This window comes from Crocodylus siamensis, chromosome 6 (genome assembly GCF_052110815.1).
Source record: "Crocodylus siamensis isolate JL-2025a chromosome 6, ASM5211081v1, whole genome shotgun sequence".
Taxonomy (NCBI): Eukaryota; Metazoa; Chordata; order Crocodylia; family Crocodylidae; genus Crocodylus; species Crocodylus siamensis.
In genome coordinates this window covers 2,067,914-2,089,247 of record NC_143400.1, presented here as the reverse complement: position 1 = coordinate 2,089,247, position 21,334 = coordinate 2,067,914, and the positions used below count along the sequence as shown (strand labels likewise).

Below are 21,334 nucleotides of genomic sequence, written 5' to 3'. Positions count from 1 at the left end.
CCCCCCGGGCCGCTGGGACCCGGCGCTCGGTGCAGGCGGGGCCGGCTCCTCCCCCCGGGAACCGGTCGGGCCGGTCGGGCGGGTCCGGGCCGGCTCCAGCGCCTCGCCGCCCCGGGCGGGGGGCGCCCCGGGCCCCCCCCACTGCCCCCCCGTGCCTCGGTTTCCCACCTGCCGGGGGGGCTGCTTTTAATGCGGGGGAATAGCACGGGGGGTGTTAACCCTTGATGTGCCGCAGCGAGAGGCCGGGGGGGCTCACCTTTGATTGGCTGCTGGGGGGGGGCCCTCCCCCCACAATAAAACCCTGCCTGAAATTAACCGTTTCCTTGCTGCACCCCTCACCCTTCCCCACCCGCTCGCCCCCTGTCATGCCGGGGGGGGCATCCTCCACTAATGACCTCACATGGGGGGGTTGAATGGGATTAACCATTTACGTGCTGGACTGCTGCTCGCTCCGTGCCCCCCCGCGCATGGGGGTTTAACGACCTCCATTGAATGACCACTCGCCCCGCACCTCCTCCTCCCCGCGCCCTCCCCCCGGGAATAGGGTGCGTGTCCCTTTAAAACCGGAGGGGAGGGGGGAGGGCAGGTTCCTCTCCGGCGGCGGAGGGGCGGGGCGCCCAGAGGCTCTGCCCCCTCGTGGCCCCGCCCTCGCGGTGTGCCTCCTTCCCTCTGCCCTCCCTCAGTCGCCTCGCGCCGGCTCCGGGGTGTCCTCGCGCCGCCGCCGCCCCCCATTGGCCCGCGCCCTCGCGCCGCCGCCGCCCCCCATTGGCCCGCGCCCTCGCGCCGTTGCCAGGTGAGAGCGCACCCTCCCCCCGGGCCCGCGGCCGTTGGGCTCAGTCCTTCCCCCGGGGCGGGGGGAGGCGGACGAGGACGAGGGCGGGGGCGGGAGTAGGGGGACTACGTGCCCCTAATGGGGGGCGCTTCGCACAGCGGCCGCTGCTCCCGGCCGCTTCCTGACCCCCCCCGCTCCTCGCGGGCAGCCGCGGGGGCTGCTGGGAGATGCAGTCTCCGCCTGCCGGCGCGGGCGGCGGGGCGGAGGGGCGCGGACTGCAGCTCCCGGCAGCCCCCGCGGCTGCGGCCGGCTCGGGGGGGCGGGGCCCTGCTCCTGCCGCGTGCACCGGGGGGAGGGGGGCGCTGTCCGGTGCAGGGGGGGCACGCCCCCTGCCTCAGGTTGGGGGGGCACTGTCCTGTGCACGGGGGGCTATGCCGGGTGCAATGCGGGGGGGTCTGCCCGGTGCAGTGGGGGGGATCTGTCTGGTGCAATGGGGAGGGGCGCTGTCCTGTGCATTGGGGGTGCTGCCCCTTGCATTATGCGGGGGATCTGCCCCGTGTAATGGGGCGCTGCCTGGTGCAGTGGGGGGAGGGGCAGATGTCCACTGCAGTGGGGGGGTGATGACCCGCCCCATGCCTGCTGCAGTGGGGGAGGGGAGTGCTCAGCCCTTCCAGTGCCCCCCACGCTGCCACCGGCCGGGGGGCTGGGAGCTCGGGCAGCACCCCGACCCGCTGCCCAGCCGCCCTGCCGTTATCCCCGGGGCTGGCGGCTGAGCCCCCTCCGAGGCGCTGCCTGCTGCGGGCCGCCGGGCCGGGGGCGTCTCCTGACCTACTTCGGGCGGCGCGCACAATCGCCTATTCAGCTCCGGGGAGGCGGCGGGGCTCCGGGTCTCGACCGCCTGGGGCCTGCCGTAGCGCCCGGGCCGGCGCGGCTTCCCAGGGCCCCCGAGCGGGGCACGGACGGCACCCCGGCTCCGCGTCCGCGCCTGCCTCAACGTGGCTCTCGCGGCTTCCCGGAGCCGGGGTCTCCGAGGGCGGTTGGCCCCAGGCGGGAAGAAGGGACTTGCATGCCAGAGCTGGCTCCAAAAGCCTCCGGGTCACGCGTGCATGTTCACGCGTGTTGGCATGGGGGTCTCGCGGGCGCGGTGGACGTCCCCTCCCGGCTGCGGCGAGGCCCGGGCAGGCGGGCGGCCCCGGGAAGGAGTTTGCCCAGGCGCTGTTCCCACGGGACGCTGAGGTTGCGGGCACGGGAGCCGACTGCCCCAAGGGCTTCTCGGGGGGCTGCCCACGAGCGGCTGTGGGATGAGCTGGGGATGGAGCAGGGCTCAAAGCATGGGACTGGGTGCCATCCCCAGGCCGGAGGTCAGGGACGCCCTGTCTCCGTTCCTCAAGTTTCCACCGACTGATTTGCCCCTTCCTACCCCTGTGCCTCAGTTTCCCCGTGCTGGGATCTTGTGGGAGGCGATACCGTTGCAGCCGGGCGGCTTTGAGGGGGCCCTGCCTGCCCCTGTCCAGAGCTGAACTCACCCCTGTTCTCCTTTCCCTTCGACTCCAGCGCGTCCTGACCGACGTGGATCCCGCGGCGTCGCTCCGCCCAGGCAGGAAGAGTCTCCCGGCACGGCCCCGGCGTGGTAAGCACCCGCGGGCGGGATTCACGCGCGTTGGGGAGCCCGCGGGTCGTATCTCGTGGCCCTGCCCGTGCTCATTAGCAGCCCCGGTTCGGCGGTCATTCCTGGCATCGCAGCGCTGACCTCTTTGGCGCCCGTGTTGGCCTCCAGCATCCGCCCCGGGGCAACGCCCCTCGCGGCGACTCTTCTTGGGCTCAGCCGAACACGCGTGTGCTTTCTGGGCCACGTGAAGCCGCGCTGCCCTGTCGCTGTGGGGAGCTGCATCTGCGGCGCCAGAAAGAACCTTTGCCCCGGGGAAGATAAAGGCTTTCGACTCTGCCCCTGGCGTCTCGTCCTGCTCCGGGCTCGTCCTCGTGCCAGCTCCCCTGGGAAGAGGCAGCCGGGACGGAGCCGGGCGGTAAACATGCATGCGCCGGACCCCACGTCTGGCTGCGAGGGGGTCGGACTCGGTTGAACTCTCTTGGTGCGGAGTGGTCTGGGGGTCGCCGTCGCCTGAGCCGCGGGCCTTTGCCGGGGGTTGCCCGTGGCCGGAGCTGACCGGCGGGAAGGTGGATGCGGCTGCAGGGCTCCTGCTCCTGGCACGTCTGTGTGAGCCCTGGCTGTGCCCCTGCGACGTGGCCTACGCGGCTGGAGGCGCAGCGCGGGTTTGGGACGCGCCGTGGCCAATGGCATCCCCCCGGCGGGCAAAGAAGTAGCGATGGGGCCGGGGGCTGGAGCCCTTGGGCTTGGCCTTGGCTGGGTTGGGGGCTTCTGGACCTGTTAACTTAATTGCAACCCCCCCCCCCCCAGCCTAGTTACCGCCCTCCTTCCCCCAGGCAAAGGCTGTTGCAGCTTTGCAACCGCCAGCGCCTGTTCCCAGCCCCCTCCCCCTGTCTCCATCTGTGTCTCCCCGGCTGTGCGAGCTGGCAGGAAAGCAACAGCCTTCGCTCCGTGGCCGGATCCCCAGGGAACTGGCCACGGGGTGCATCACGGCAGCCGCGTGACGGGGCTGGGGCCCGCCGGGCTCCTGGCGGCCGTGGGGAGAGCAAGCCTCCGCCGCGGCCCTGTCCCTGGGCGGATGGGGCCAGCCGGCCGTGGCGAGATGTGGTTTTCCACATGACTGAGGCTCCTGACGGGCCATGTTTGCTTTCTACCACGCTGACCTGACAGCGCTGGTTTGCTCGGAGCCGTCCTCGCTGAGCCGGCTCGCTTTGATCCGCGGCTTTGTTCTGATTCCCTTTGGCGCCCGGATAATTTGCGGTGCGAGGCCGGGGCGTCCGGGTTCCCTTCCTAGAGCGGGGGTCTGTGCGTCGTCTCTTCCCCTGCTTCTCATTTAAAAGCGAACGTGGCTCATTCGCGGATCTCCCTGGCCTCGGCCTGCGGGCCTGTCTCCCCATGCTCCTGGTCTCGCGGAAGAAGCAGAAACCCAAGCGCCAACATCCCGAAAGGTCGGCGGTTAATGATTAACTTGTGTTTTCCCAGTGCTCGGATACCCCTGCTCCCGCCTTCCTCCCGGGTACCCTTGGATATCCTGCTCCCGGTCCCTCCCGTGGCCGAGCCGTGGGCGCCGTGCATGGGACAGGCTCTGTCCCGCTCTCGGGGACAGCGGTGGAGGCAGCGTCGCTGCCCCGTGGTTGGCTCCTGGCATCCCCTGCTCTTCGGAGAGAAGCGCGCGGGGGGAATATGCAAGCGCCTGGGAGCGGCTTTCCAGAGCCAAGCTGAGCGAGCAGCTTGTTGGTGGCGTCCAGGAGCTGGGCACGGGCATTCGGGGCGGGGTGAAGCCAGGGCCTGGCGCTCTCGGGCAGCACGGCCCCTGTGCCCGCCGGCGCCGCTCCTCCTCCGGGGTGGAGTCGGCCCAGGTCGCTCTACGTGCACATGCGCTGGGACCCGCCTGGGCGCGGCGCTCCCCCCCGCCGCGGAAACCTGAGCTCCAGCTCAGCCTGCCCCCGGGGATCTTGCCACGGGCAACCCCAACCGTCGCCTGTGGACGGGGCTTTCCAGGGGCTGTAGCCCAGGGGGCTTTGTCACGCCCAGCCTGGCAGCGCTGATCCCCTCCGGCGGCCGAGTCGTCCGTCCCCCACCTGTGACGATTTAGGGACAAAAGCCTCTCGTTTTCCAGCCCGGGACGAAGGGAGGAAGCACCACGGGGCTTCGCAGCTCCAGGTCGGACCCGTCCCCACGGGCACCAAGAAGCTGGAGGGAGGTCCCTGCGGCCCGAGCGGAGCTGCCAGATCGCCGCAGGTCTCCCGGTAACCGGATTGATTGTTCCCCAGGCTACCGCGCGCCTGCCCCAAAGCGAGCAGCTGGCGCTGGGTAAACAGGGCCGCGCGCAGGTGACGCTGCCCCTCGCCTGCCGCTCTGCAGGCTCGCAGCCCCAGGCCGGAGACAGCCAGGTCTGTCCCCACGTCCGCGGCGGCAGGTGGTCGGCTGCGTGGGTGATTCAGGCGGTCCAGAGTGGGGAAGCACGTTGCTGGGTTTGGTGCTCGCCCGCGTTCGGGTCCGAATTCTGGGCCGAGCTGTGGGGAGGGGGTCGCGGCGCATCCCACGTTCAGCCCGCTCGCGGCGGCGGTGGCTGGATCCTGACCTCGGTCCTGCTGGTCCCGGGGGCTTGGTTCTTGGTCAGAGCCACAGGAGTGACAGGGTAAGTAGGCCGTGACCCCCACCATGGCTCACTCACCGGGGGCTGTTCCTGCCTTCCCCTTCCCTGGGCCCAGCTGGGAACTTGTAGCCCCTCAAGCTGAGGGGTGACCCTGGCCGGGCCCCTCCACCCCCTTCCCCGGGGTGCTGCTTATCCCGGCTGCTCCCTTGCTCCAAAGGTGTGGCCCCGGCCACGTGGCTGGGCCCGGAGCCGGAGTCGTCCCCCCCCTCGCCGGCCGCGCCCCGCAGTGTCGTGTTTGCGCTCCCAGGAATTTTCTTTGTGCTCCGGGGGCATTTCGGCGCCCGGGCGCCCGCCAGCTCCCGCTCGGCACGTCTGGCTCTGCCGGGGCGCGGCTGCCAGGGGGACACCTGCCCGTGCGGGATGCAGGTGGACCCGGGTGCCGGCGGGAGGGCGAGACAGCCTGGACCTGCCGGGGGAAGGTTTGGAGCTCGCCCGTCCAAAACCCGTGGTGCCCACAGGGCCATCCTCGACTGCAGTTGGGCCCTGCAGCCTCTGCGCCCCCCCCGCCCCCGGCACGGAGCCGCACGGCGCTTTCGCTGCCCGCTTCCGGGACCGAACGTCACCGCCCGGAGCCCTGCGCGCCCCGGCCGTGACACACTGCAGGTTTCCTGCCTGGCGTGGAAGAGGTTACGGGAAACCTCCCACAGCAGCAGAGTCACGGCTGAGTCAGGAGCTCGGGGAGCCGCCGGGGGGGGGGCACGCGGCCCAGCTGGATTTGCTCCCGGAGCCTCCGTGCTTCCTTATTTATCCCGCGGCCAAGCCCTCCCGCTCCCGCCAGGTGTCTCGTTCGCTGCGGCTGCCTCCGCGGGGAGTTTATTCCGGCGCTTCCTGGAGCGGCTGCCTGCCCGCTGGCGTTGCTCCAGGTAAACTCGGTGCGGGAGCGGTGCCTCCGCTCGAGAGCTGGGCCGGCCGCGAGCAGGTGGGATGTCTCGGCCCCCGGAGCCGGTGCGCGCGGCCCAGCCCACACGAGGCTGCCCGCATCCTGCTCCAAAAGCCGTGGGCGAGGGTTTGCGACTGGGGCGAGGGTTTGCAACACGGGCAAGGGCCCGGGACTGGCCCTGGTGGGGAGCAAGGGCTCGTGGGAGGATGGGGCCTGGGTCCCTCGGGAGACTGATGGTGCCGGAGGGAACCGTCCCCGTCGGGCTGGCGGACATGGTGCGCGCCATGCCGGCGAGGCAGCCGGAGAGCAGCACCAAATTCAATATTATGCATAATTTATGTTAATATCTGCCAGGCCATCTGTTGCTCTTCTCCTTTCGACTGGCTGCACGGCCCCCGTTCGGTGCCGCTAACCCGCTGTAACCATCCCCTTCTCCGGGGGGGGCACGAAGTCATGTGTGCACGGGCGTGCGAACCCATGTGGATGTGTCACCTGGCTGGCAAAGCTGCCTGCGCGGGTCCTTGCCAGGACACAGACCGCCCGTGGCCGTGCGACGGCCGGCGGCGGTGGCTCGTCCTGGTTCGAAGCCGCGGCAAGGCTGCAGGGGGCAATCGTGCCGTGTGACGGGGCCGGCACGCGTGTGCAGCTTAAAGGCAGTTCCTGGCGAAAGGGTCTTGCCCCTTTGCGCTGACCCTGCATTGGGGGCAGGGAGAAATCCCCCCCACCGCCCCGGTCAGATGGGTATGGAGAGGGACAGGCCCCGCTCCCAACAAGCGCGGGGTAACGGAGGCACGGAGTGGGTGCAGCCAGGAGAGAACTCGTCCCGCAGCCGTGGGCCCGGGAGATTCAGCCTCGGCTGGAGGAAACAATCGCCCCTTGTTCTCCCGACAAGCGATCGCACCCGAGGGCAGCGCGGGGACGGGGGAGGCGCCGGCTCTCGGCTCTCGGCCCCCTTGCCCGGAGACGTGGGGCAGGTGCCAGCTTCGGGGTGGGGGCCGCCGGAGCAGATGGGCCGGATGGAGACAAAGGCTCCGGTTCCCACGTGCGCCGCCGGCCGGGGGTCGGAGCAGCTGGTCTGTGCCCGGGCGCGGGGCCAGGCCACGGCACGGGTTCGGCGCTGCAGCGGTGCCCCCTGGTTCGGGCTGCCGGGCGCAGGTTGGAGGGGTGGGGGGGTCCTCCCGGGACTGGCACGACTGCCCCTGGGCACCGCCGGGCAGCGGGATGACTCGGGCCCGGCTCAGGCCGGGACAGCCGCCTCGTGGAGCCTCTTCCCAGGCCCTCAGGTTGCTGTGGCAACCAGCCGTGGGGATTAAGGGGGGATTTGGGAGGTTTGGGAGCTGCCTGAGTGGGGGCGGGGGGGTGTTGAGGGGACCCGCTCCAGCCTGCGGTCACCTGTAGCCGCCCAGCTTAGAAGGGAGACGCAGGACGGGGTTCACACCACGCTAAGGGGGGAAGGAGACAGTCCCGGGGGATCCCTGCTTGTTTGTCTCAAAACGAAGAGGCCCGGCATGAAACGAGCAGGTTGGCAGCTAAACGCTGACACCGGGACGGTCCTTTTCCCATCACGTGGGGTGGGAAGGGGGTCAATTCGCAGTGCACACTGCTGTGGCCTGGGAGGGGCTCTGGGAGAGCGGAGGGGCAGGCAATTTTGAGGTCCAAGAGTGCCAAAAGAGCTGGCTGAGAAGGTCTGTCGTTGGGTGTGGAACCCTAGGGAACCTGTAAGAGCTCCCGCTATGGCCCACATTGCCCGGTGCGGCCCGTGGGTCCCGAGGGCTGGAGCAGAGCTTCTGCTTCCCCCCCGTGTTGGAAGCCGAGCACCCCGAGCGGCTCCCGAGGGACGGTCGGTGGGACACAGCTCCTAGCCCAGCAAAGGCTCATCTGGTCTGGGGCTCTTCATTAGCCAGATAGTTAAAGGAGAGGAAAGTAACCGGTGCCGCTTCAGCGGGGCTCGTGGCACCTGCGTCCTGCTGACCCGGCCTAGACTCAAGGGCCCGGTTTGTCCCGGTGAGCTGTGCGAGCCCTGGAGCGGGAACCTTTGCGGTGCCGGGGGGTGCGGGGACGAGGCTGGGCAGAGGCGTTGCCCGGCTCCCGCGGGCACCACGTGCCGTGACTCAGGCATTTCGGAATTAGGGCCTCCCCGGGCCAGGCCGGGAACACAATAAAGCGAGGATTATGAGCCCGGTAATCCCAGCTTTGCAGCCTCTGTGCACCCAGGGGGCTTATTCTGGGCTAGGGGTGGTGTGTGTACATTTGTGCGCGCGCGCGTGTGTGTGTGTGTACACCCATCTGTGGGCATGTCCATGTATGTACATGTGCATGTGTGTACATTTGTGAGCCCATACATGTGCATGCATGTGTATGCACGTGCATGTGTGCATGTTTTCATGTTTACGTTCATGCATGCACGTGTGTTTACGTGTGGGTGTACATATGGATGTATGTGTGCGGGCATGTACATGTGTGTATGTGTGTTCGTGTGTATATGTAGATGTATGTGTGTACGTGCATGTGAGTCTGCATGTGTGTATGTGTACATGCATGTCGCTGTGTAGTACACCCATGTGTATGCGTGTACATGTGCATGTACATGTGTGTGTCCTTTTTTCCCTCTGGGCTTTTGGCTTGCCCCGCGTCTGGCTCCGTGGATCACGTTGGGGCCCGTCCCGGCGCACAGCTGGGCCCAGACTCCACACAGAGCTGGAACAGCCTCGGGGGTCCGGGTGAAAATGCCAAGTCTGGGCCCCAGGCGGTTCTGTGTGTGTGTGCACGTGTCTGCGTGCACACCCGTCTCCCCAGGACACAGTCGGGGTCACCAGCGTGACTGGTTCTGCCCCAGCTCAGCTGCCCAAGGCGGTGAAACGGAGGTGGCTGAACCTGGATGTGACGGGTGGGGGCGCAGGAAGCAGGCATGACCCTATGCCCCGACTCGCGGAGGCGTTGTCGGTCGGCGCCTCATTCGCGCTGGTTGCAGCCGCAAGACAGGAGGGGTCTGCCGGACAGGGGTGTTCCTCATGCCGCGCGGCGCTGTGCATTGCACCCTGGTCATGCTGGGGTGAAGGAGCCGCCTCAGGTGGAGCCGGGGGGGATGCCACGTGGGGCTGGACATGCGCCGGAGCGCGTTGCTCGGTCGCCAGCTGAGCTGCGAGCTCGGGGGCTTGGAGGAGGGGTTGGGGTGGGAGGGGTGGCGCTGCTTTGCATCATGTCTCGCTGGTCACGAGGCTGGAAACGTGTCGCACACGTGAGGCTGAGGCTGACGCTGCCCTGTGCCGGGACCTGTGGCCTCCGGGGCAGGGGGGAGGGCAGTAGAGAATCCCCCCGCCCGCCCGCCACCCTGGAGAAAGGGCTCTAAGGATGGTCCTTGAGCCACCTGGAAATGACCTCCTGATGTGACCCACGTGTTGGAGGCAGCCCTGAGCCTCCCCGGGGCTGGGCTTCTTCCCGGTGCCTCCTGGACCCCGGGGGCATCTGCACAGGCGAGTAGCATCACCGCCAGTTTGCCTGGCCCCAGTGCCAGGGCGGCAGCTGGGACCCCCTGCCCTTGGGCCAGGCTGCGTTTTTTGGAGGGGCTGAAGTCCCCAAGACACCCAGCCCTGTCCCAAAGCCCCGAAAGTGGCTGGACGTGCTGGGACCTTGCACCCACTCTGCTCTGAGAGACGCTGCCCAAGCGGGGCTGGACCAGAAGCTGCGGCCCCGGCCAGGAACTTCGTGCCACACAGTCCCAGGTGCCACCTGACTGCTTCATCTTGGCCGCTGGTGCCTGGATGGGCATGTCCGGCTCCCGTCGCCTTCTGCGGGGGCCGAGCAGTCAGCTGCGTTCCCCTTGCAGCCGCCTGCTCCCAGCCCCCGGCACCGCGATGGCGAGGGCGTTTCGGTGGCCTGCAGATAGGTGAGTCAGCGCCCGGCTGTCACGGGCCGCTCGGCCCCGCGGCCTCTGGGCACCGCGGATGAGTAGCGGATCTCGGCGCCTCGTTCGCTCGCGTTTCCTTCCCCCGCTGTAGGAGCAGCCTCTGCCTGGTCGGGGTCCAGCCACGACACCTGGGTTCTTTGCCAGCTCGGGGGTGAGATCCAGCATGTTCACTGTGCTCAGCCTGGACTCCTGGGTTTTCTCCACGCTCCGTAGAGGATGAGGCCGGGCTGGGAGCCAGGACACCCGGCTGCAGTCGTGACTGCCCCCGACTCGCGCGGGGGCGCGGGCAGGCTTCGTTCTCGTGAGGCGCCGGCCCTGCGAGGGGGCCAGAGCGTGCGGCTCCCGGGACCGCCGGGGCAGATGCAGGAGCCCGGGAGGGCCCTGCCACGCCACGACCCGAGACTCGGAGCCGTGCTGGCCGCGCATGCTGCCGCCTTCCTCCAGCGCCATGTAGTACCTGGGGGTGGCTCCTGGCTGCGGCTTGGGGTGCGGGAGCAGAGGCGACGCCTCGCGGAGCCACCTGCTTGGCCCCAGGCATCTCCGCGCCCGGAGCCGCCACTCCTCTAGGGCTGGCACGGCTGTCCCCCACCCCCAGTGCTTGCCCATGGCGGGGCTCTCCCTAGAGACCTCGACTGCTCGGTGGGGTGTGCTGTGTTGGCCTTGCTGGCCTCTGTCTCGGGTGCACGGCGGGGGCCTCGGGGCACGTGTGTGTCTGTACCCATGCTGTCATCTGTCCGTCTGGGAGCGGGTGGCCATGCCGTGTGTGTGGGGGGGGTAGTTCTGGGAAGGGAAGCATCTGAGCTCATGGGATTGTCGCCCCCCCCACATCATCTCTCACCTGCAGACCTGCGACCCCAGCCTGGCTCTGGTTCCCGTCACCAGCCTACTCGGTGCTGGCTAGCAGGATACCTGGCCTTACTGTGCCTCAGTTTCCCCATCTGTCTGCTGTACGTGTCCTCACGCTCGCCCTCTCCCCTTCCCATTGCAGGATGACCCAAGACCTCCACCGGCCGGCTTCGCCTTCGCTGCAGTAGCCCAGTGCGGAGCGAGGACCCCGGCACGGCAGCATCGGGACGAGCAACGATGGCAGCATGGGGCGAGCGGGCAGGAAGCCTTAACGCTGGCCCTGGTCCCCGCCGGCCTGGCACCGGCTGAGACCCCCGGGCTCAGCACCGCCGTGGGACGATGACCTCCTTCCGTCACGGGCAGCATGATGGCGCGGACACAGGTGGCGAGGGGCTGCCCGGCACCCGCCCCAGCGACCTCTACCCCCCTGGCTTCTGGGGGCCGAGTGGTGGTGAGGGAGGAGCAGCCCCGCGGCCCCCCGCGCCCACCCCCGCCATGCCCAAGATGGGTGTCCGTGCCCGCATCGCCGACTGGCCCCCCAAGCGTGAAGCCCCCCGGGACCCGACCGCCCCCAGCCCCTCCAGGGACTCAGAGCCCGGCGGGAGCCTGGACTTCCCCTCGCCGCGAGGTGTCCCCAACGGGCAGCCGGCACCCGCGGCTTGCCTCCGCGCCGCCCCGCGGTTCTCCCGGCGCCGCTCCAAGGACGTGGAGTTCCCAGAGGGCTGGCCCCGCTCGCCAGGCCGCGGCTGGGCCCCCCTGCGGCACCGCAGCAGCAGCGAGGTGACGCTGAGCGAGTGCGAGGTGGCGGAGGAGGCGCCAGCGCTGGGCATGCGCGTGGCCAACGGGCTGCCTCTCTTCCGCGAGTACGGCAGTACGTCCTCCATCAACGCCCAGGGCTTGTCGGAGCAGAGCTTCGTGGCTGTGCTCCGTGACCTCCGCGGCGCCCCGGCCCCGGGGGACCCCTCTCGGGACGGCCTGGCCAAGGAGAAGCCGCGCAAGAAGGCGCCCAAGGGGGCGGACGCGGGCGGCGACTCCATCTTCCGCAAGCTGCGGAGCGGCCGGAGCGAGCCGGGCCCGGAGCCGGCGGAGGACGGGAGGGCGGGCGAGGGGGGCCGAGCCTGGCTGTGCCCCAAGGGCTTCGCCCACTACGACGCGCAGAGCCTGCTGTTCGACCTCCGCGCCGCGGCCGCCAGCCGGGCCGAGCCGGGCCAGCGCCGCAACACCACGACGGGCGCCTCGGCCGCCTCGGCCGACGCCGCCGGCCCCGAGGAGCTGAACGGCAAGGAGAGCCTGGAGCACGACCCTGGCGACGCCACCAGCAATGACCTGCTGCTCAGCTGCCCCCACTTCCGCAATGAGATCGGCGGCCTCAGCGAGCGCAGCCTCAGCTTCGCCCGCGGCGGGGCGGGGGCGGGGGTCTCGGAGGGCCCCGAGCCCCCGCTCAGCGCTCGCTGCACCAACGCTGGCGTCTCGGTGCTGGAGGTGCCGCCAGAGCAGCAGCGCGACCCGGGGCGGCTGCAGCGCTACAGCATCGAGCATGTTGACCTCGGCGCCCACTATTACCGCGACTACTTCCATGGCAAAGGTACCGGCGGAGGAGGGGGGTCTCTCCTGGCTTCCGCGCCCTGGAGCCGCAGGGCTTCAAAGCTGTAGGGCCGGAGGGGAGAAGAGAGTGATTCGGAGGGGAGGTGGTCCCGTGTCCCTCGCCCTGACGGCCCTGCGCCCCTACAGAGCACTCCAACTACTTCGGTGTGGATGAAAAGCTGGGCCCCGTGGCTGTGAGCATCCGGCGGGAGCGGCTGGAGGATCACAAGGAGCATGGGCCACAGTACCAGTATCGCCTCATCTTCCGGACCAGCGAGGTGAGTCTCCGCTCTGGCTCTCCCGGGCTCAGCCCCAGGACCCCCTGAGGGGAGCAGGTTGAGGGGGACAATCTCCTAGGACTGCCGGATGCCCCGCTGGCACGATGGAGCCAACCGGCAACTCAGCGGCTGATGAAATTTAGCACAGACGAGTGTTAACGGATGCGCCTAAGGGGGAAGATCATTAGGAGCGGGCTGCGAACGTGGAAACGTCACAATGCCCCTTTGCAAGTCCATGGGGCGTCCATGGCTTGGATGCGATGCCCAGGTCTGCTCCCCGAGGATGGGGACGGTGCAGGGAAGGGCAGTGAGGGGGATTGGTGCAATGGGGGGGTCTAACGAGGCCAGACCTGGTGGGGTTTGGAGAGAGGCGCTGGAGGGGGGACAGGACAAGGGTTTTATAACATGAAGAGGCAAAGAGATGGTCCCAGGAGATCGATTTCCAGCCATCTCTCGCCAGACAAGCATCGGGGTGCTGCCGTGAAACGAGCAGGCCAGCAGCGTAACACCGACGCCAGGATGGTAGTTTCCCCCCACGGGGGGTGAAAGGGAGCTCGTGGGGGGAGTAGAGAGTTTGGCCAGATCCACCTGGGGGCTGGGGCAAAGGGGCATCAGGGGCTGTGGGCTGCGGGAGTGCGGGCCACGGCCTCGGGTTGCAGCCATTGAGGGTCCAGGACGTGGCAAGGGGGAGAGGAGCGGGGGGAAAACCCTGGTCGGACCCCGTCCCTCTTCCAACGCCACTGTCTTCTCTCTCCCAGCACCCCCAGTACAGAGTGGCATGGGGCAGGATTTCTCACTCCCCCAGATCTGGGCATCAGGGCACTTGATATCCCCCAATCTTGGCTGGGGAGCGTTTGGGGGTCCCAGTGCAACCCCTGTCCCGACCTCACGCCTCCCTCCCCCTGTTCCCACGGGTGCAGCTGGCCACCCTGCGGGGCTCCGTCCTGGAGGACGCCATCCCCACCACCACCAAGCCTGGGACGGGGCGGGGGCTGCCCCTGAAGGACGCGCTGGAGTACGTGGTCCCCGAGCTGAACATCCACTGCCTGCGGCTGGCCTTGACCGCAGCCCCGGCCAAGGTCACCGAGCAGCTCCTCAAGCTGGACGAGCAGGGGGTGAGTGGGGGGCCAGGTGGGTGGGGGACCAAGGGCTGCAGCCCCAGCCCCTCACTCTGGTGCCCCCTGCTGCCTGCCCCCCAGATCTGCAGGAAGCACAAGGTGGGGATCCTGTACTGCAAAGCGGGGCAAAGCTCAGAGGAGGAGATGTACAACAACGAGGCGGCCGGGCCGGCCTTCGAGGAGTTCCTGGAGCTGCTGGGGGACAGGGTCTGTCTGCGCGCCTTCGGCAAGTACGCTGCCCAGCTGGACACCAAGAGTGAGTCGGGGGCTGGGGGGCATGTGGCTCCTACCACGGGTGGGCTGGGGGGCATGTGGCTCCCACCACGGGGCAGGTTGTGGGTCACGCAGCAGGCTGAGGGTCACGTGGCTCCCACTGCCGGGCGGGCTGCACTAGGGCCGTGGGCCCGCTGTGATGGCCCCTCTTGCCCCGCAGCCGACTCCACGGGCACGCACTCGCTGTACACGACCTACCAGGACTACGAGATTATGTTCCACGTCTCCACCATGTTGCCCTACACCCCCAACAACCGGCAGCAGGTAGGAGCTGGGCACGTGCCGCCCACCCACCCGCTTCTCTGCACATGCCAGCCCCAGCCCTCCTCCCCACGTGGGGGGGCTGGAGACGTGCCCCACGGGTCAGCAGGGACCTGAGGAGCCTCCGCTCTCACCCTGCTGAACACGGGCTCCCCTTCATCTCTGCGCTGGTCTCCGTGCCCCCTCGCCTCCCGTGGCTGGGAGGGAACCCGGGCATCCCGGCTCCCTCGCCCCTCTGCTCAGACTCTCCGCTGCCAGGGTTGGCCCTCAGTCCTCCCGCCCCCACCCCAGCCCCACGCTTCCTTGCCACACGCATCACTCGCTGCCTGTTGTGTCTTGGTGCCCCTCCAGCTGCTCCGGAAGAGGCACATCGGGAACGACATCGTCACCATCGTCTTCCAGGAGCCCGGCGCGCTGCCCTTCACGCCTCAGAGCGTCCGCTCCCACTTCCAGCACGTCTTCATCGTGGTCCGCGCCCACAGCCCCTGCACGGACAGCGTGTGCTACAGGTGAGTCCCGCGTGGCACCCGGCCTGCCACGGGGACCACGGGGGAAAGTTTGTTTGTGTTTTTCCCCTCTTGCTGCTACTGGCAAGTCTCGGACAGTCACATCGCATCCTTCGTTTCCTGGGGGGAACCCAGGTGTCCAGGCTCCCCATCCCCTCCGCCCCGTCGCACTCCTTCCCTGCCCGAGTGGGCTCCTCCCATGCAGCCCCAACCTCGTGGGTCCTCCCACCCCCCTGCTCAGCCCCTGCCCACATCCCGACCCCCTCTCTGCAGCGTGGCCGTGACGCGGTCCAAGGACGTGCCGCCCTTCGGCCCCCCGATCCCGCGGGGGGCCACGTTCCGCCGCTCCGAGCTCTTCCGGGACTTCCTGCTGGCCAAGGCGGTGAACGCGGAGCACGCGGCCCACAAGTCGGCCAAGTTCAAGGCCATGGCCACGCGCACGCGGCAGGAGTACCTGCGGGATCTGGCCGAGCGCTGCGGCACCGGCCCGCCCCTGGACGCTGCCAGCAAGTTCAGCCTCATGGCGCTGGCCTCTAAGCGGCGCGAGAAGGCGCGGGCACGGGCGGGGGCCGAGCTGCTCAGCGCAGGGGCGCTGGCCTGGCACGTGCGGGCCCAGGACTTCGGGCGCGGTGCCGAGGTGGACTGCGCCCTGGCCGTGTCCAGCGAGCTCGTGGCCCTGCTGGACCTGGCCGCCAAGGAGGTGGCTTTTCACTGCTTCTGCGCCGACGTCATCGGCTGGACGGCCGACGCTGCCACCCTCAAGGTCTTCTACGGCCGCGGCGACCACGTGCTGCTGCGGGCACCCGATGAGACTCCCAGGGATGTCCAGGAGATCGTGCAGCGGCTCAAGGTCAGGGCTGGGGTCAGGGTCGCGTTGGGGGGGCGGGAGGGGCCTCTGCTGCTCAGTTGTGCCCAGACAGGTGTACGTGGGCTCGGGGTCCCGTGTGGCAGCCTGTACCCCGAGAGCTTCCGGGGTGAATGGGTCATGTTGTGGGGGGGAGAGATGTGGCTGGGGCTGCCTGGTCTGCTCTGGCCACTGTGCCCCGCTGCCCCCCCCAAGCCGAGATAGGAGCCAGGTGTGCAAGCACCCAGTGCCCCCCTCTCCGACTGTTGCATCCTATTCCCTGCCCTCCTGGAGCTGGGGAGAGCCCAGGCGTCCCGGCTCCCGCCCCCTCTGCTCAGAGCCCTCCACCCCTTCCCCGAGCTGGGGAGAACCAGGCATCTGGGTCCCCCCCCAGGTAGTGACGTCGGGCTGCGAGACGGTGGACATGACGCTGCGGCGCAACGGGCTGGGCCAGCTGGGCTTCCACGTGCGCTATGATGGCACGGTGGCCGAGGTGGAGGAGTACGGCTTTGCCTGGCAAGCCGGCCTGCGCCAGGGCAGCCGCCTGGTGGAGATCTGCAAGGTGGCCGTGGTCACCCTCAGCCACGACCAGATGATCGACCTGCTCCGCACCTCCGTCACTGTCAAGGTCGTCATCGTCCCGCCCCACGAGGACGGCACCCCCCGCAGGTAGCGCCCTGGGCACCGGGCCCGTCACACCACCCCCTGACGGGTATCCCTTGGGATGTGGGTTAATTAGCACTGCCCCTGATGACCCCGTTGTCACAGCAGGGAGTTGTGGGCATCCCCTCAGGTCCAGGTTGGCACCAGGGCCCTGGGGTCCTGACCTTGGAGCATCGTGTCCTGCCTGGCGGATGGGACTGGGGGGGCTAGGGCCCAGGCTTGAGGGACAGAGAGCCCGGTGTCACCCATCTCTCCTGGCAGGGGCTGGGCCGAGTCCCTGGAAGCGCAGGGCACAGAGCCCAAGGCAGAGCCGGAGAGCGCACCGACTGGGTACCGCCCGCCCTATCGCAGCCACTCAGCCTGGCAGTGGAACGGCCCGGCCTCCCACAACCCTGGCGGGCGCTGGTCCGAGGCGCTGCCCCTGGGCCACGGCCAGTCCCTGTCGCGCCCGCCCAAGCAGGCCCCGGCTGCCGTGCCCTACCGCGACCCGCAGCCCCCGCACGGCAAGAGGTGAGCGAGGGAGCTGCGGCGTCTTCAGCAGGGTCTCGGCTCCCCGTGGGCAGCAAGGAGCCATCAACTGAGCCTTTCCTCCTGCCAGGCCCGTGAGCTTCCCCGAGACCCCGCACCTGGCGTCGCCAGCGGGCACGGAGCGCCCCCAGCCCTACCGGCAGCCCTCGGGCAGCTTCTCGGCCCCTGGCTCAAGTGGGGCCATCTTCACACGGTACAAGCCATCCCCGGAGAGGTAGGCATGGTGCATGCACGTGCACGCAGCCAGGGACAGCTGGCTTTCGCCCCCCTGGGGCAAGGGGGATGGGAGGCATCTCATTCGCATCCCCTGTTCCGGAGGGTGGGGTGGTCTGTGACACCCATGCTGCATGGGCAGGACCTCCTTGTGGGGTATGCAGCAACTTGGGGCTGGGGCACGCCCCACCGCACCAGCCCTCATTCGCCCTCACGCTAACGAGAGTGCAGGATTACATCCGTGCCTCCTCTCTGCCACCCTCTTGCAGATATGCGACTGCCTCCCCCCGGTCCCTGCTGCCCTTCGAGCCCCCCCACTACGGCCCCGACGCAGGCTCCAGCGGCGACTCCTCATCCGGGGGCCTCGGCAGCCAGGATAGCACCATGGAGCGGCACAAGCCAGGTAAGGCCGGGCGGGCTGGGGAATGGGGTGAGAGCTCTCCCCGGATTAGCCTTGGGGTGGGCTGACGTCCGGCCTTGTGCCCCGCCACAGAGCCCCTGTGGCACGTGCCAGCGCCAGCCCGGCTCCCGGCAGCAGCGGCTGGCCTCGCCAAGCGGCCCAGCAGGCAGGAGCTGGCGGGCAAGGACTCCCCCAACCGGCCTCCCAAGGTGAGTGGGTCTCGCCCATCCCCGGGTGCGAGGGACTGGTTGGCCTGGCATGTGCCCAGCTCTGCTGACGTGGCCGGGCCGTCGCAGGGCGAGGCGCAGTACTCGAGCCACTCGAGCAGCAACACGCTGTCCAGCAACGCCTCGAGCAGCCACAGCGACGAGCCCTGGTTTGACGCGCCCGACCCCGCCGAGCCCGAGCCCGATCCAGCCTCCGTGGGCGGCTCCAGCGACAGCGGCATCGACACGGCGCTGTACACCTCCAGCCCCGGCGCCCGGCCCGCCCGCCCCACGCCGGCCCACACCACCGGCCTGCCCGAGAACGGCAAGCGGAGGGAGCCCGCGCCCGCCGGGCAGAGCTGGGGCTACCGGCACAAGGGCTACGCTGGCAGCGCTGAGTCCTACAAGCCACCTGGGTGAGCTGGGCATGGGGCACGCGGAGTGGGGGTGCTTTCGCTGCCCCCCAGATCTCCCTGCCTGATGGCTCTGCCTCTTCCCAGCACGCGGCAGGGCTACTCGGTGCCTGGCTACAAGGCACCCACGGCAGAGACGCCCCGGCCGGCTCACGGACCCCAGCCCGGCTCCTTCCCGCTCTCTGCCTCCGTGCCCAAGTCCTTCTTCTCCAAGCAGGCGGCCCGGGCCAAGCACAGCACGGGGTGGAGGCGATTGGACGAGCCCCCCGCACGGCCCCCCGAGCCCAAAAGGTACGTGGCACTGGGGTGCACGGGGGCGGGGTGGCACTTTGGGGTGCCACGCTAACCCCCCTCCTCCCCGCGGCGCCGCAGGCAGGTGGATGCCAGCGCCCGCAACGTCTTTGGGCAGCCGCGGCTGCGGGCGTCGCTGCGGGACCTGCGCTCGCCCCGCAAGAGCCCCAAGTCCAGCATCGAGGACGACCTCAAGAAGCTCATTATCATGGATGTTGCCAGCCCTGAGCCCGACTGTGATAGCGTGAGTCCTGGATCCCCCCCGTGTCCGGCGCCCAGGACGCCTGGGTTCTCTCTTCCACTCGAAGTGGGGGTCAGCCCAGCTCTAGGGGGTTATGTAGTAACCGGTGGGCTGGAGCAGCTGGGACTTGCTGGGAAGGAAACCCAGTATGCCAGCACCCTGCTGCAGGCAGCCCCAGGCAAGCTCTTCCCCTCCCTCCGGGCTCTGGCTCCGGCCGGGAACTTCGGGGCGAGCTGGCCTCTTGCCCTGTCTGCACAGCTCCCGGCACCGTGGGGGTCCCAGCCTGGGTGCGGCTGTAGGTGTGCACACATACTTGCATACAACGTGCACACACATGCACGCAGGTGTGAACACATGCTTGCACATGCATACATGTGTGCAGCTACATGCCGCCACATGGCACGTGCATGCATGCAGAGTGCCTGTACATGCGCATGGACATGAAACTGTGTGCACGCACATGGCTGCATGTGCACACACGTGCAGCCCCCCGAGCTGATGGGGTGGCGGCCACGCTCCTGCCCTTCCAGGTGTCGCCTAAGATGCTGCAGCGGACGCTGTCAGATGAAAGCCTGTGCAGCGGGCGCAGGGACCCCAGCTACGCAGCCCCCCCCTGCTTCGACCTGGTGCTGGCCAGCGACGTCCTTTCTGGCAGCACCTTCCCCTCCAGCACGCTGCCCGTGCGCCGCCAGCCCGGGCCCGGCCCCAGCCTCCCCGAGAAGAAGTGTGAGTGTGCCAGGGGGTTTAGGAGCCTGGGTGCCTGGGTTCTGCCCGATGCTGGGCTGGGCAGGGCAGGAGTCAGGGTTGTCTCCGAGCCCCAGGCAGAGAATGGGATGTAGGGGGTGAGTGGTGGGGACTGGGAGCCGGGATGCCTGGGTTCCCTCCCCCGCGGGACAGGAGTGGGGTCTAGTGGGTCAGCCCTGGGCCCAGACGTCGGCTCCACAGCCATACTCTGCGCCCCCACAGCCGCCATCTTGGCCTCTGAGCTCTCCCTCGTGGACACACGGGACAAGCCGGTACGGCGCCTGGACCCCGGCCTCATGCCCCTGCCCGACACAGCGGCCGGCCTGGAGTGGTCCAGCTTGGTCAACGCTGCCAAAGCCTACGAAGGTAGGAGCCTGGGTCCGGGGAGGGCGCCCGACCCGCATCCCCCACGCGCAGAGGTACACGGGTGCCCCTGGGGTCTCCCCCTCGGTGCCCACAGGCATCCCCAGCTGAGCAAAGGGCGGGGGATGGAGCTGCCTCTGCACTGGCACCGCCTTCCCACTCCAGCGCCAGGCGTGCGCTGCCCCGGGGGGGAGCGTGACCTGCTTTCCAGGCCCCCCCCTCCCTGCGCTCAGCTGGGAACAGCCCAACCTCAGCCCAGCCCCAGCTCCGGGCTCTTTGCGGCTGCCGAAGCCGCCCGTCCGGACCTGCCGGCTCGGGGCTGCCTGCACTAAGCTGCCTGCCCCAATTCTGGGCCAGGCCGGAGCCCCCGAAATCACAAGAAGCCCCTGGGCTGGGGCAGGTAGGACCCCCCCTCCCCACGCGGGCAGCACTGGGGGTCATGGCAGGTCCCTGCCCCCCCCCCCCGGCACACTCATGTCAGCTCCAAGGGAGGCCAGATCCCAGCCCGGCCACCGAGACATGCAGTCCTGGGGAGGAGTCCTGTGGGGGGGGCAGGCAGGGTCCCCCCCGCCCCAGCAGCCCCTGCAACAGCCCCTGGTTGCCTTGCAGTGCAACGCGCCGTCTCCCTCTTCTGCCTGCACCAGCCTGGGCGTGGCCCTGACGTCCTGCCGGCCCCCGGCCCCGCACCCCGGCCCACCATGAGGTATGTGGGGACCCTCCTGCCCCCTGCTCCCCAGGGCGGGGCCACAAGCCAGCGTCTGCTAGGGGGCAGGATTGCGGGGGGCAGCTTTCTGGGGTTAATGGGGGTTAGGGACAGGGTTGGGAGGAGCGTTTGGGGCCCCTGGCGCCTGACGGAGGGACCCCTCCCATCTCCCCCCAGCGAGGAGCCCTCCGTGGACCTGCCGGGGAAGGTCTGCCAGCTGGAGGCCATGCTCAAGCAGCTACACAGCGACCTGCAGAAGGTACCCGGGGGGGCAGGTGGGGGTCCCCGAACGCCTGGGCTCCCTCCCGTCCCAGCGGGGCGGCGCGGGGCCGGTGCCATCCCAGACGCCCGGCTCTCTGCCTAGGAGAAGCAGGACAAGGTGGTGCTGCAGGCCGAGGTGGCCACCCTGCGGCAGAACAACCAGCGGCTGCAGGAGGAGTCGCAGACGGCCACCGCGCAGCTGCGCCGCTTTGCCGAGATCTTCTCCGGCGCCGCGGACGCGAAGGAGCCGTGAGCGCCGCCCCCGTGCCCGCCGCCCGGGCCCCCTGCTAATTTATTCCCCGCCCCGGCGCCCCCTCGGCTCCGCGGGACCGGAGCAGAGCCGGGCCGGCTCGCTCGCTCTGGGCACCCCTGGCCCCGCCTGCTGGCGTGGGACCCCTCCCCAGGGGCGTTCCCCATGGCCTTGGGGGGCGCGCCCCCTGCCCCCCACCTTCGGATGCAATACAGCCGCCTGCCCCGCACCCGGGCGCTGGTCCCCGGCGTCCAAGTAATAATAATAATGACGCCGGTGTGACCGGGCCCGGGGGGCACGGAGGGGGAAGGCCCCCCTCCCCCGGGAGCACTTGGCCGAGCCCCGGGCCCAGGCAGGACGCGGCCGCCGGACTGTAAATGTTCTTTATAAAACACTATATTTGTTTAACGCCGTGGCCTGCCCGCCTCTGCCTTGCGCCCGCGGGGGTCCTGGGGGGAGAGGGGGGTCCCAGAAAGCCCCCAACGTTCACATGGGAGCCACAGGGCTACTGTGGTGGTCAAAGG

The 21,334-nt window shown here is 69.3% G+C and overlaps 1 protein-coding gene across 1 annotated transcript; it reads left to right on the top strand.

The window, feature by feature from the left end:
• Positions 1-647: 647 nt before the first annotated feature.
• Positions 648-21,223, top strand: SIPA1L3 (signal induced proliferation associated 1 like 3). Its single transcript, XM_090051230.1, has 22 exons — positions 648-793; positions 2,327-2,402; positions 10,813-12,255; positions 12,402-12,532; positions 13,453-13,647; positions 13,732-13,906; positions 14,084-14,187; positions 14,536-14,693; positions 14,964-15,540; positions 15,929-16,203; positions 16,459-16,707; positions 16,796-16,939; positions 17,208-17,341; positions 17,432-17,547; positions 17,635-17,960; positions 18,045-18,248; positions 18,330-18,492; positions 19,020-19,215; positions 19,456-19,599; positions 20,206-20,299; positions 20,477-20,558; positions 20,664-21,223. Exons 3-22 carry the CDS (start codon positions 11,010-11,012, stop codon positions 20,811-20,813), a joined length of 4,863 nt encoding a protein of 1,620 aa, XP_089907356.1. The 5' UTR covers positions 648-793; positions 2,327-2,402; positions 10,813-11,009; the 3' UTR covers positions 20,814-21,223.
• Positions 21,224-21,334: the final 111 nt, after the last annotated feature.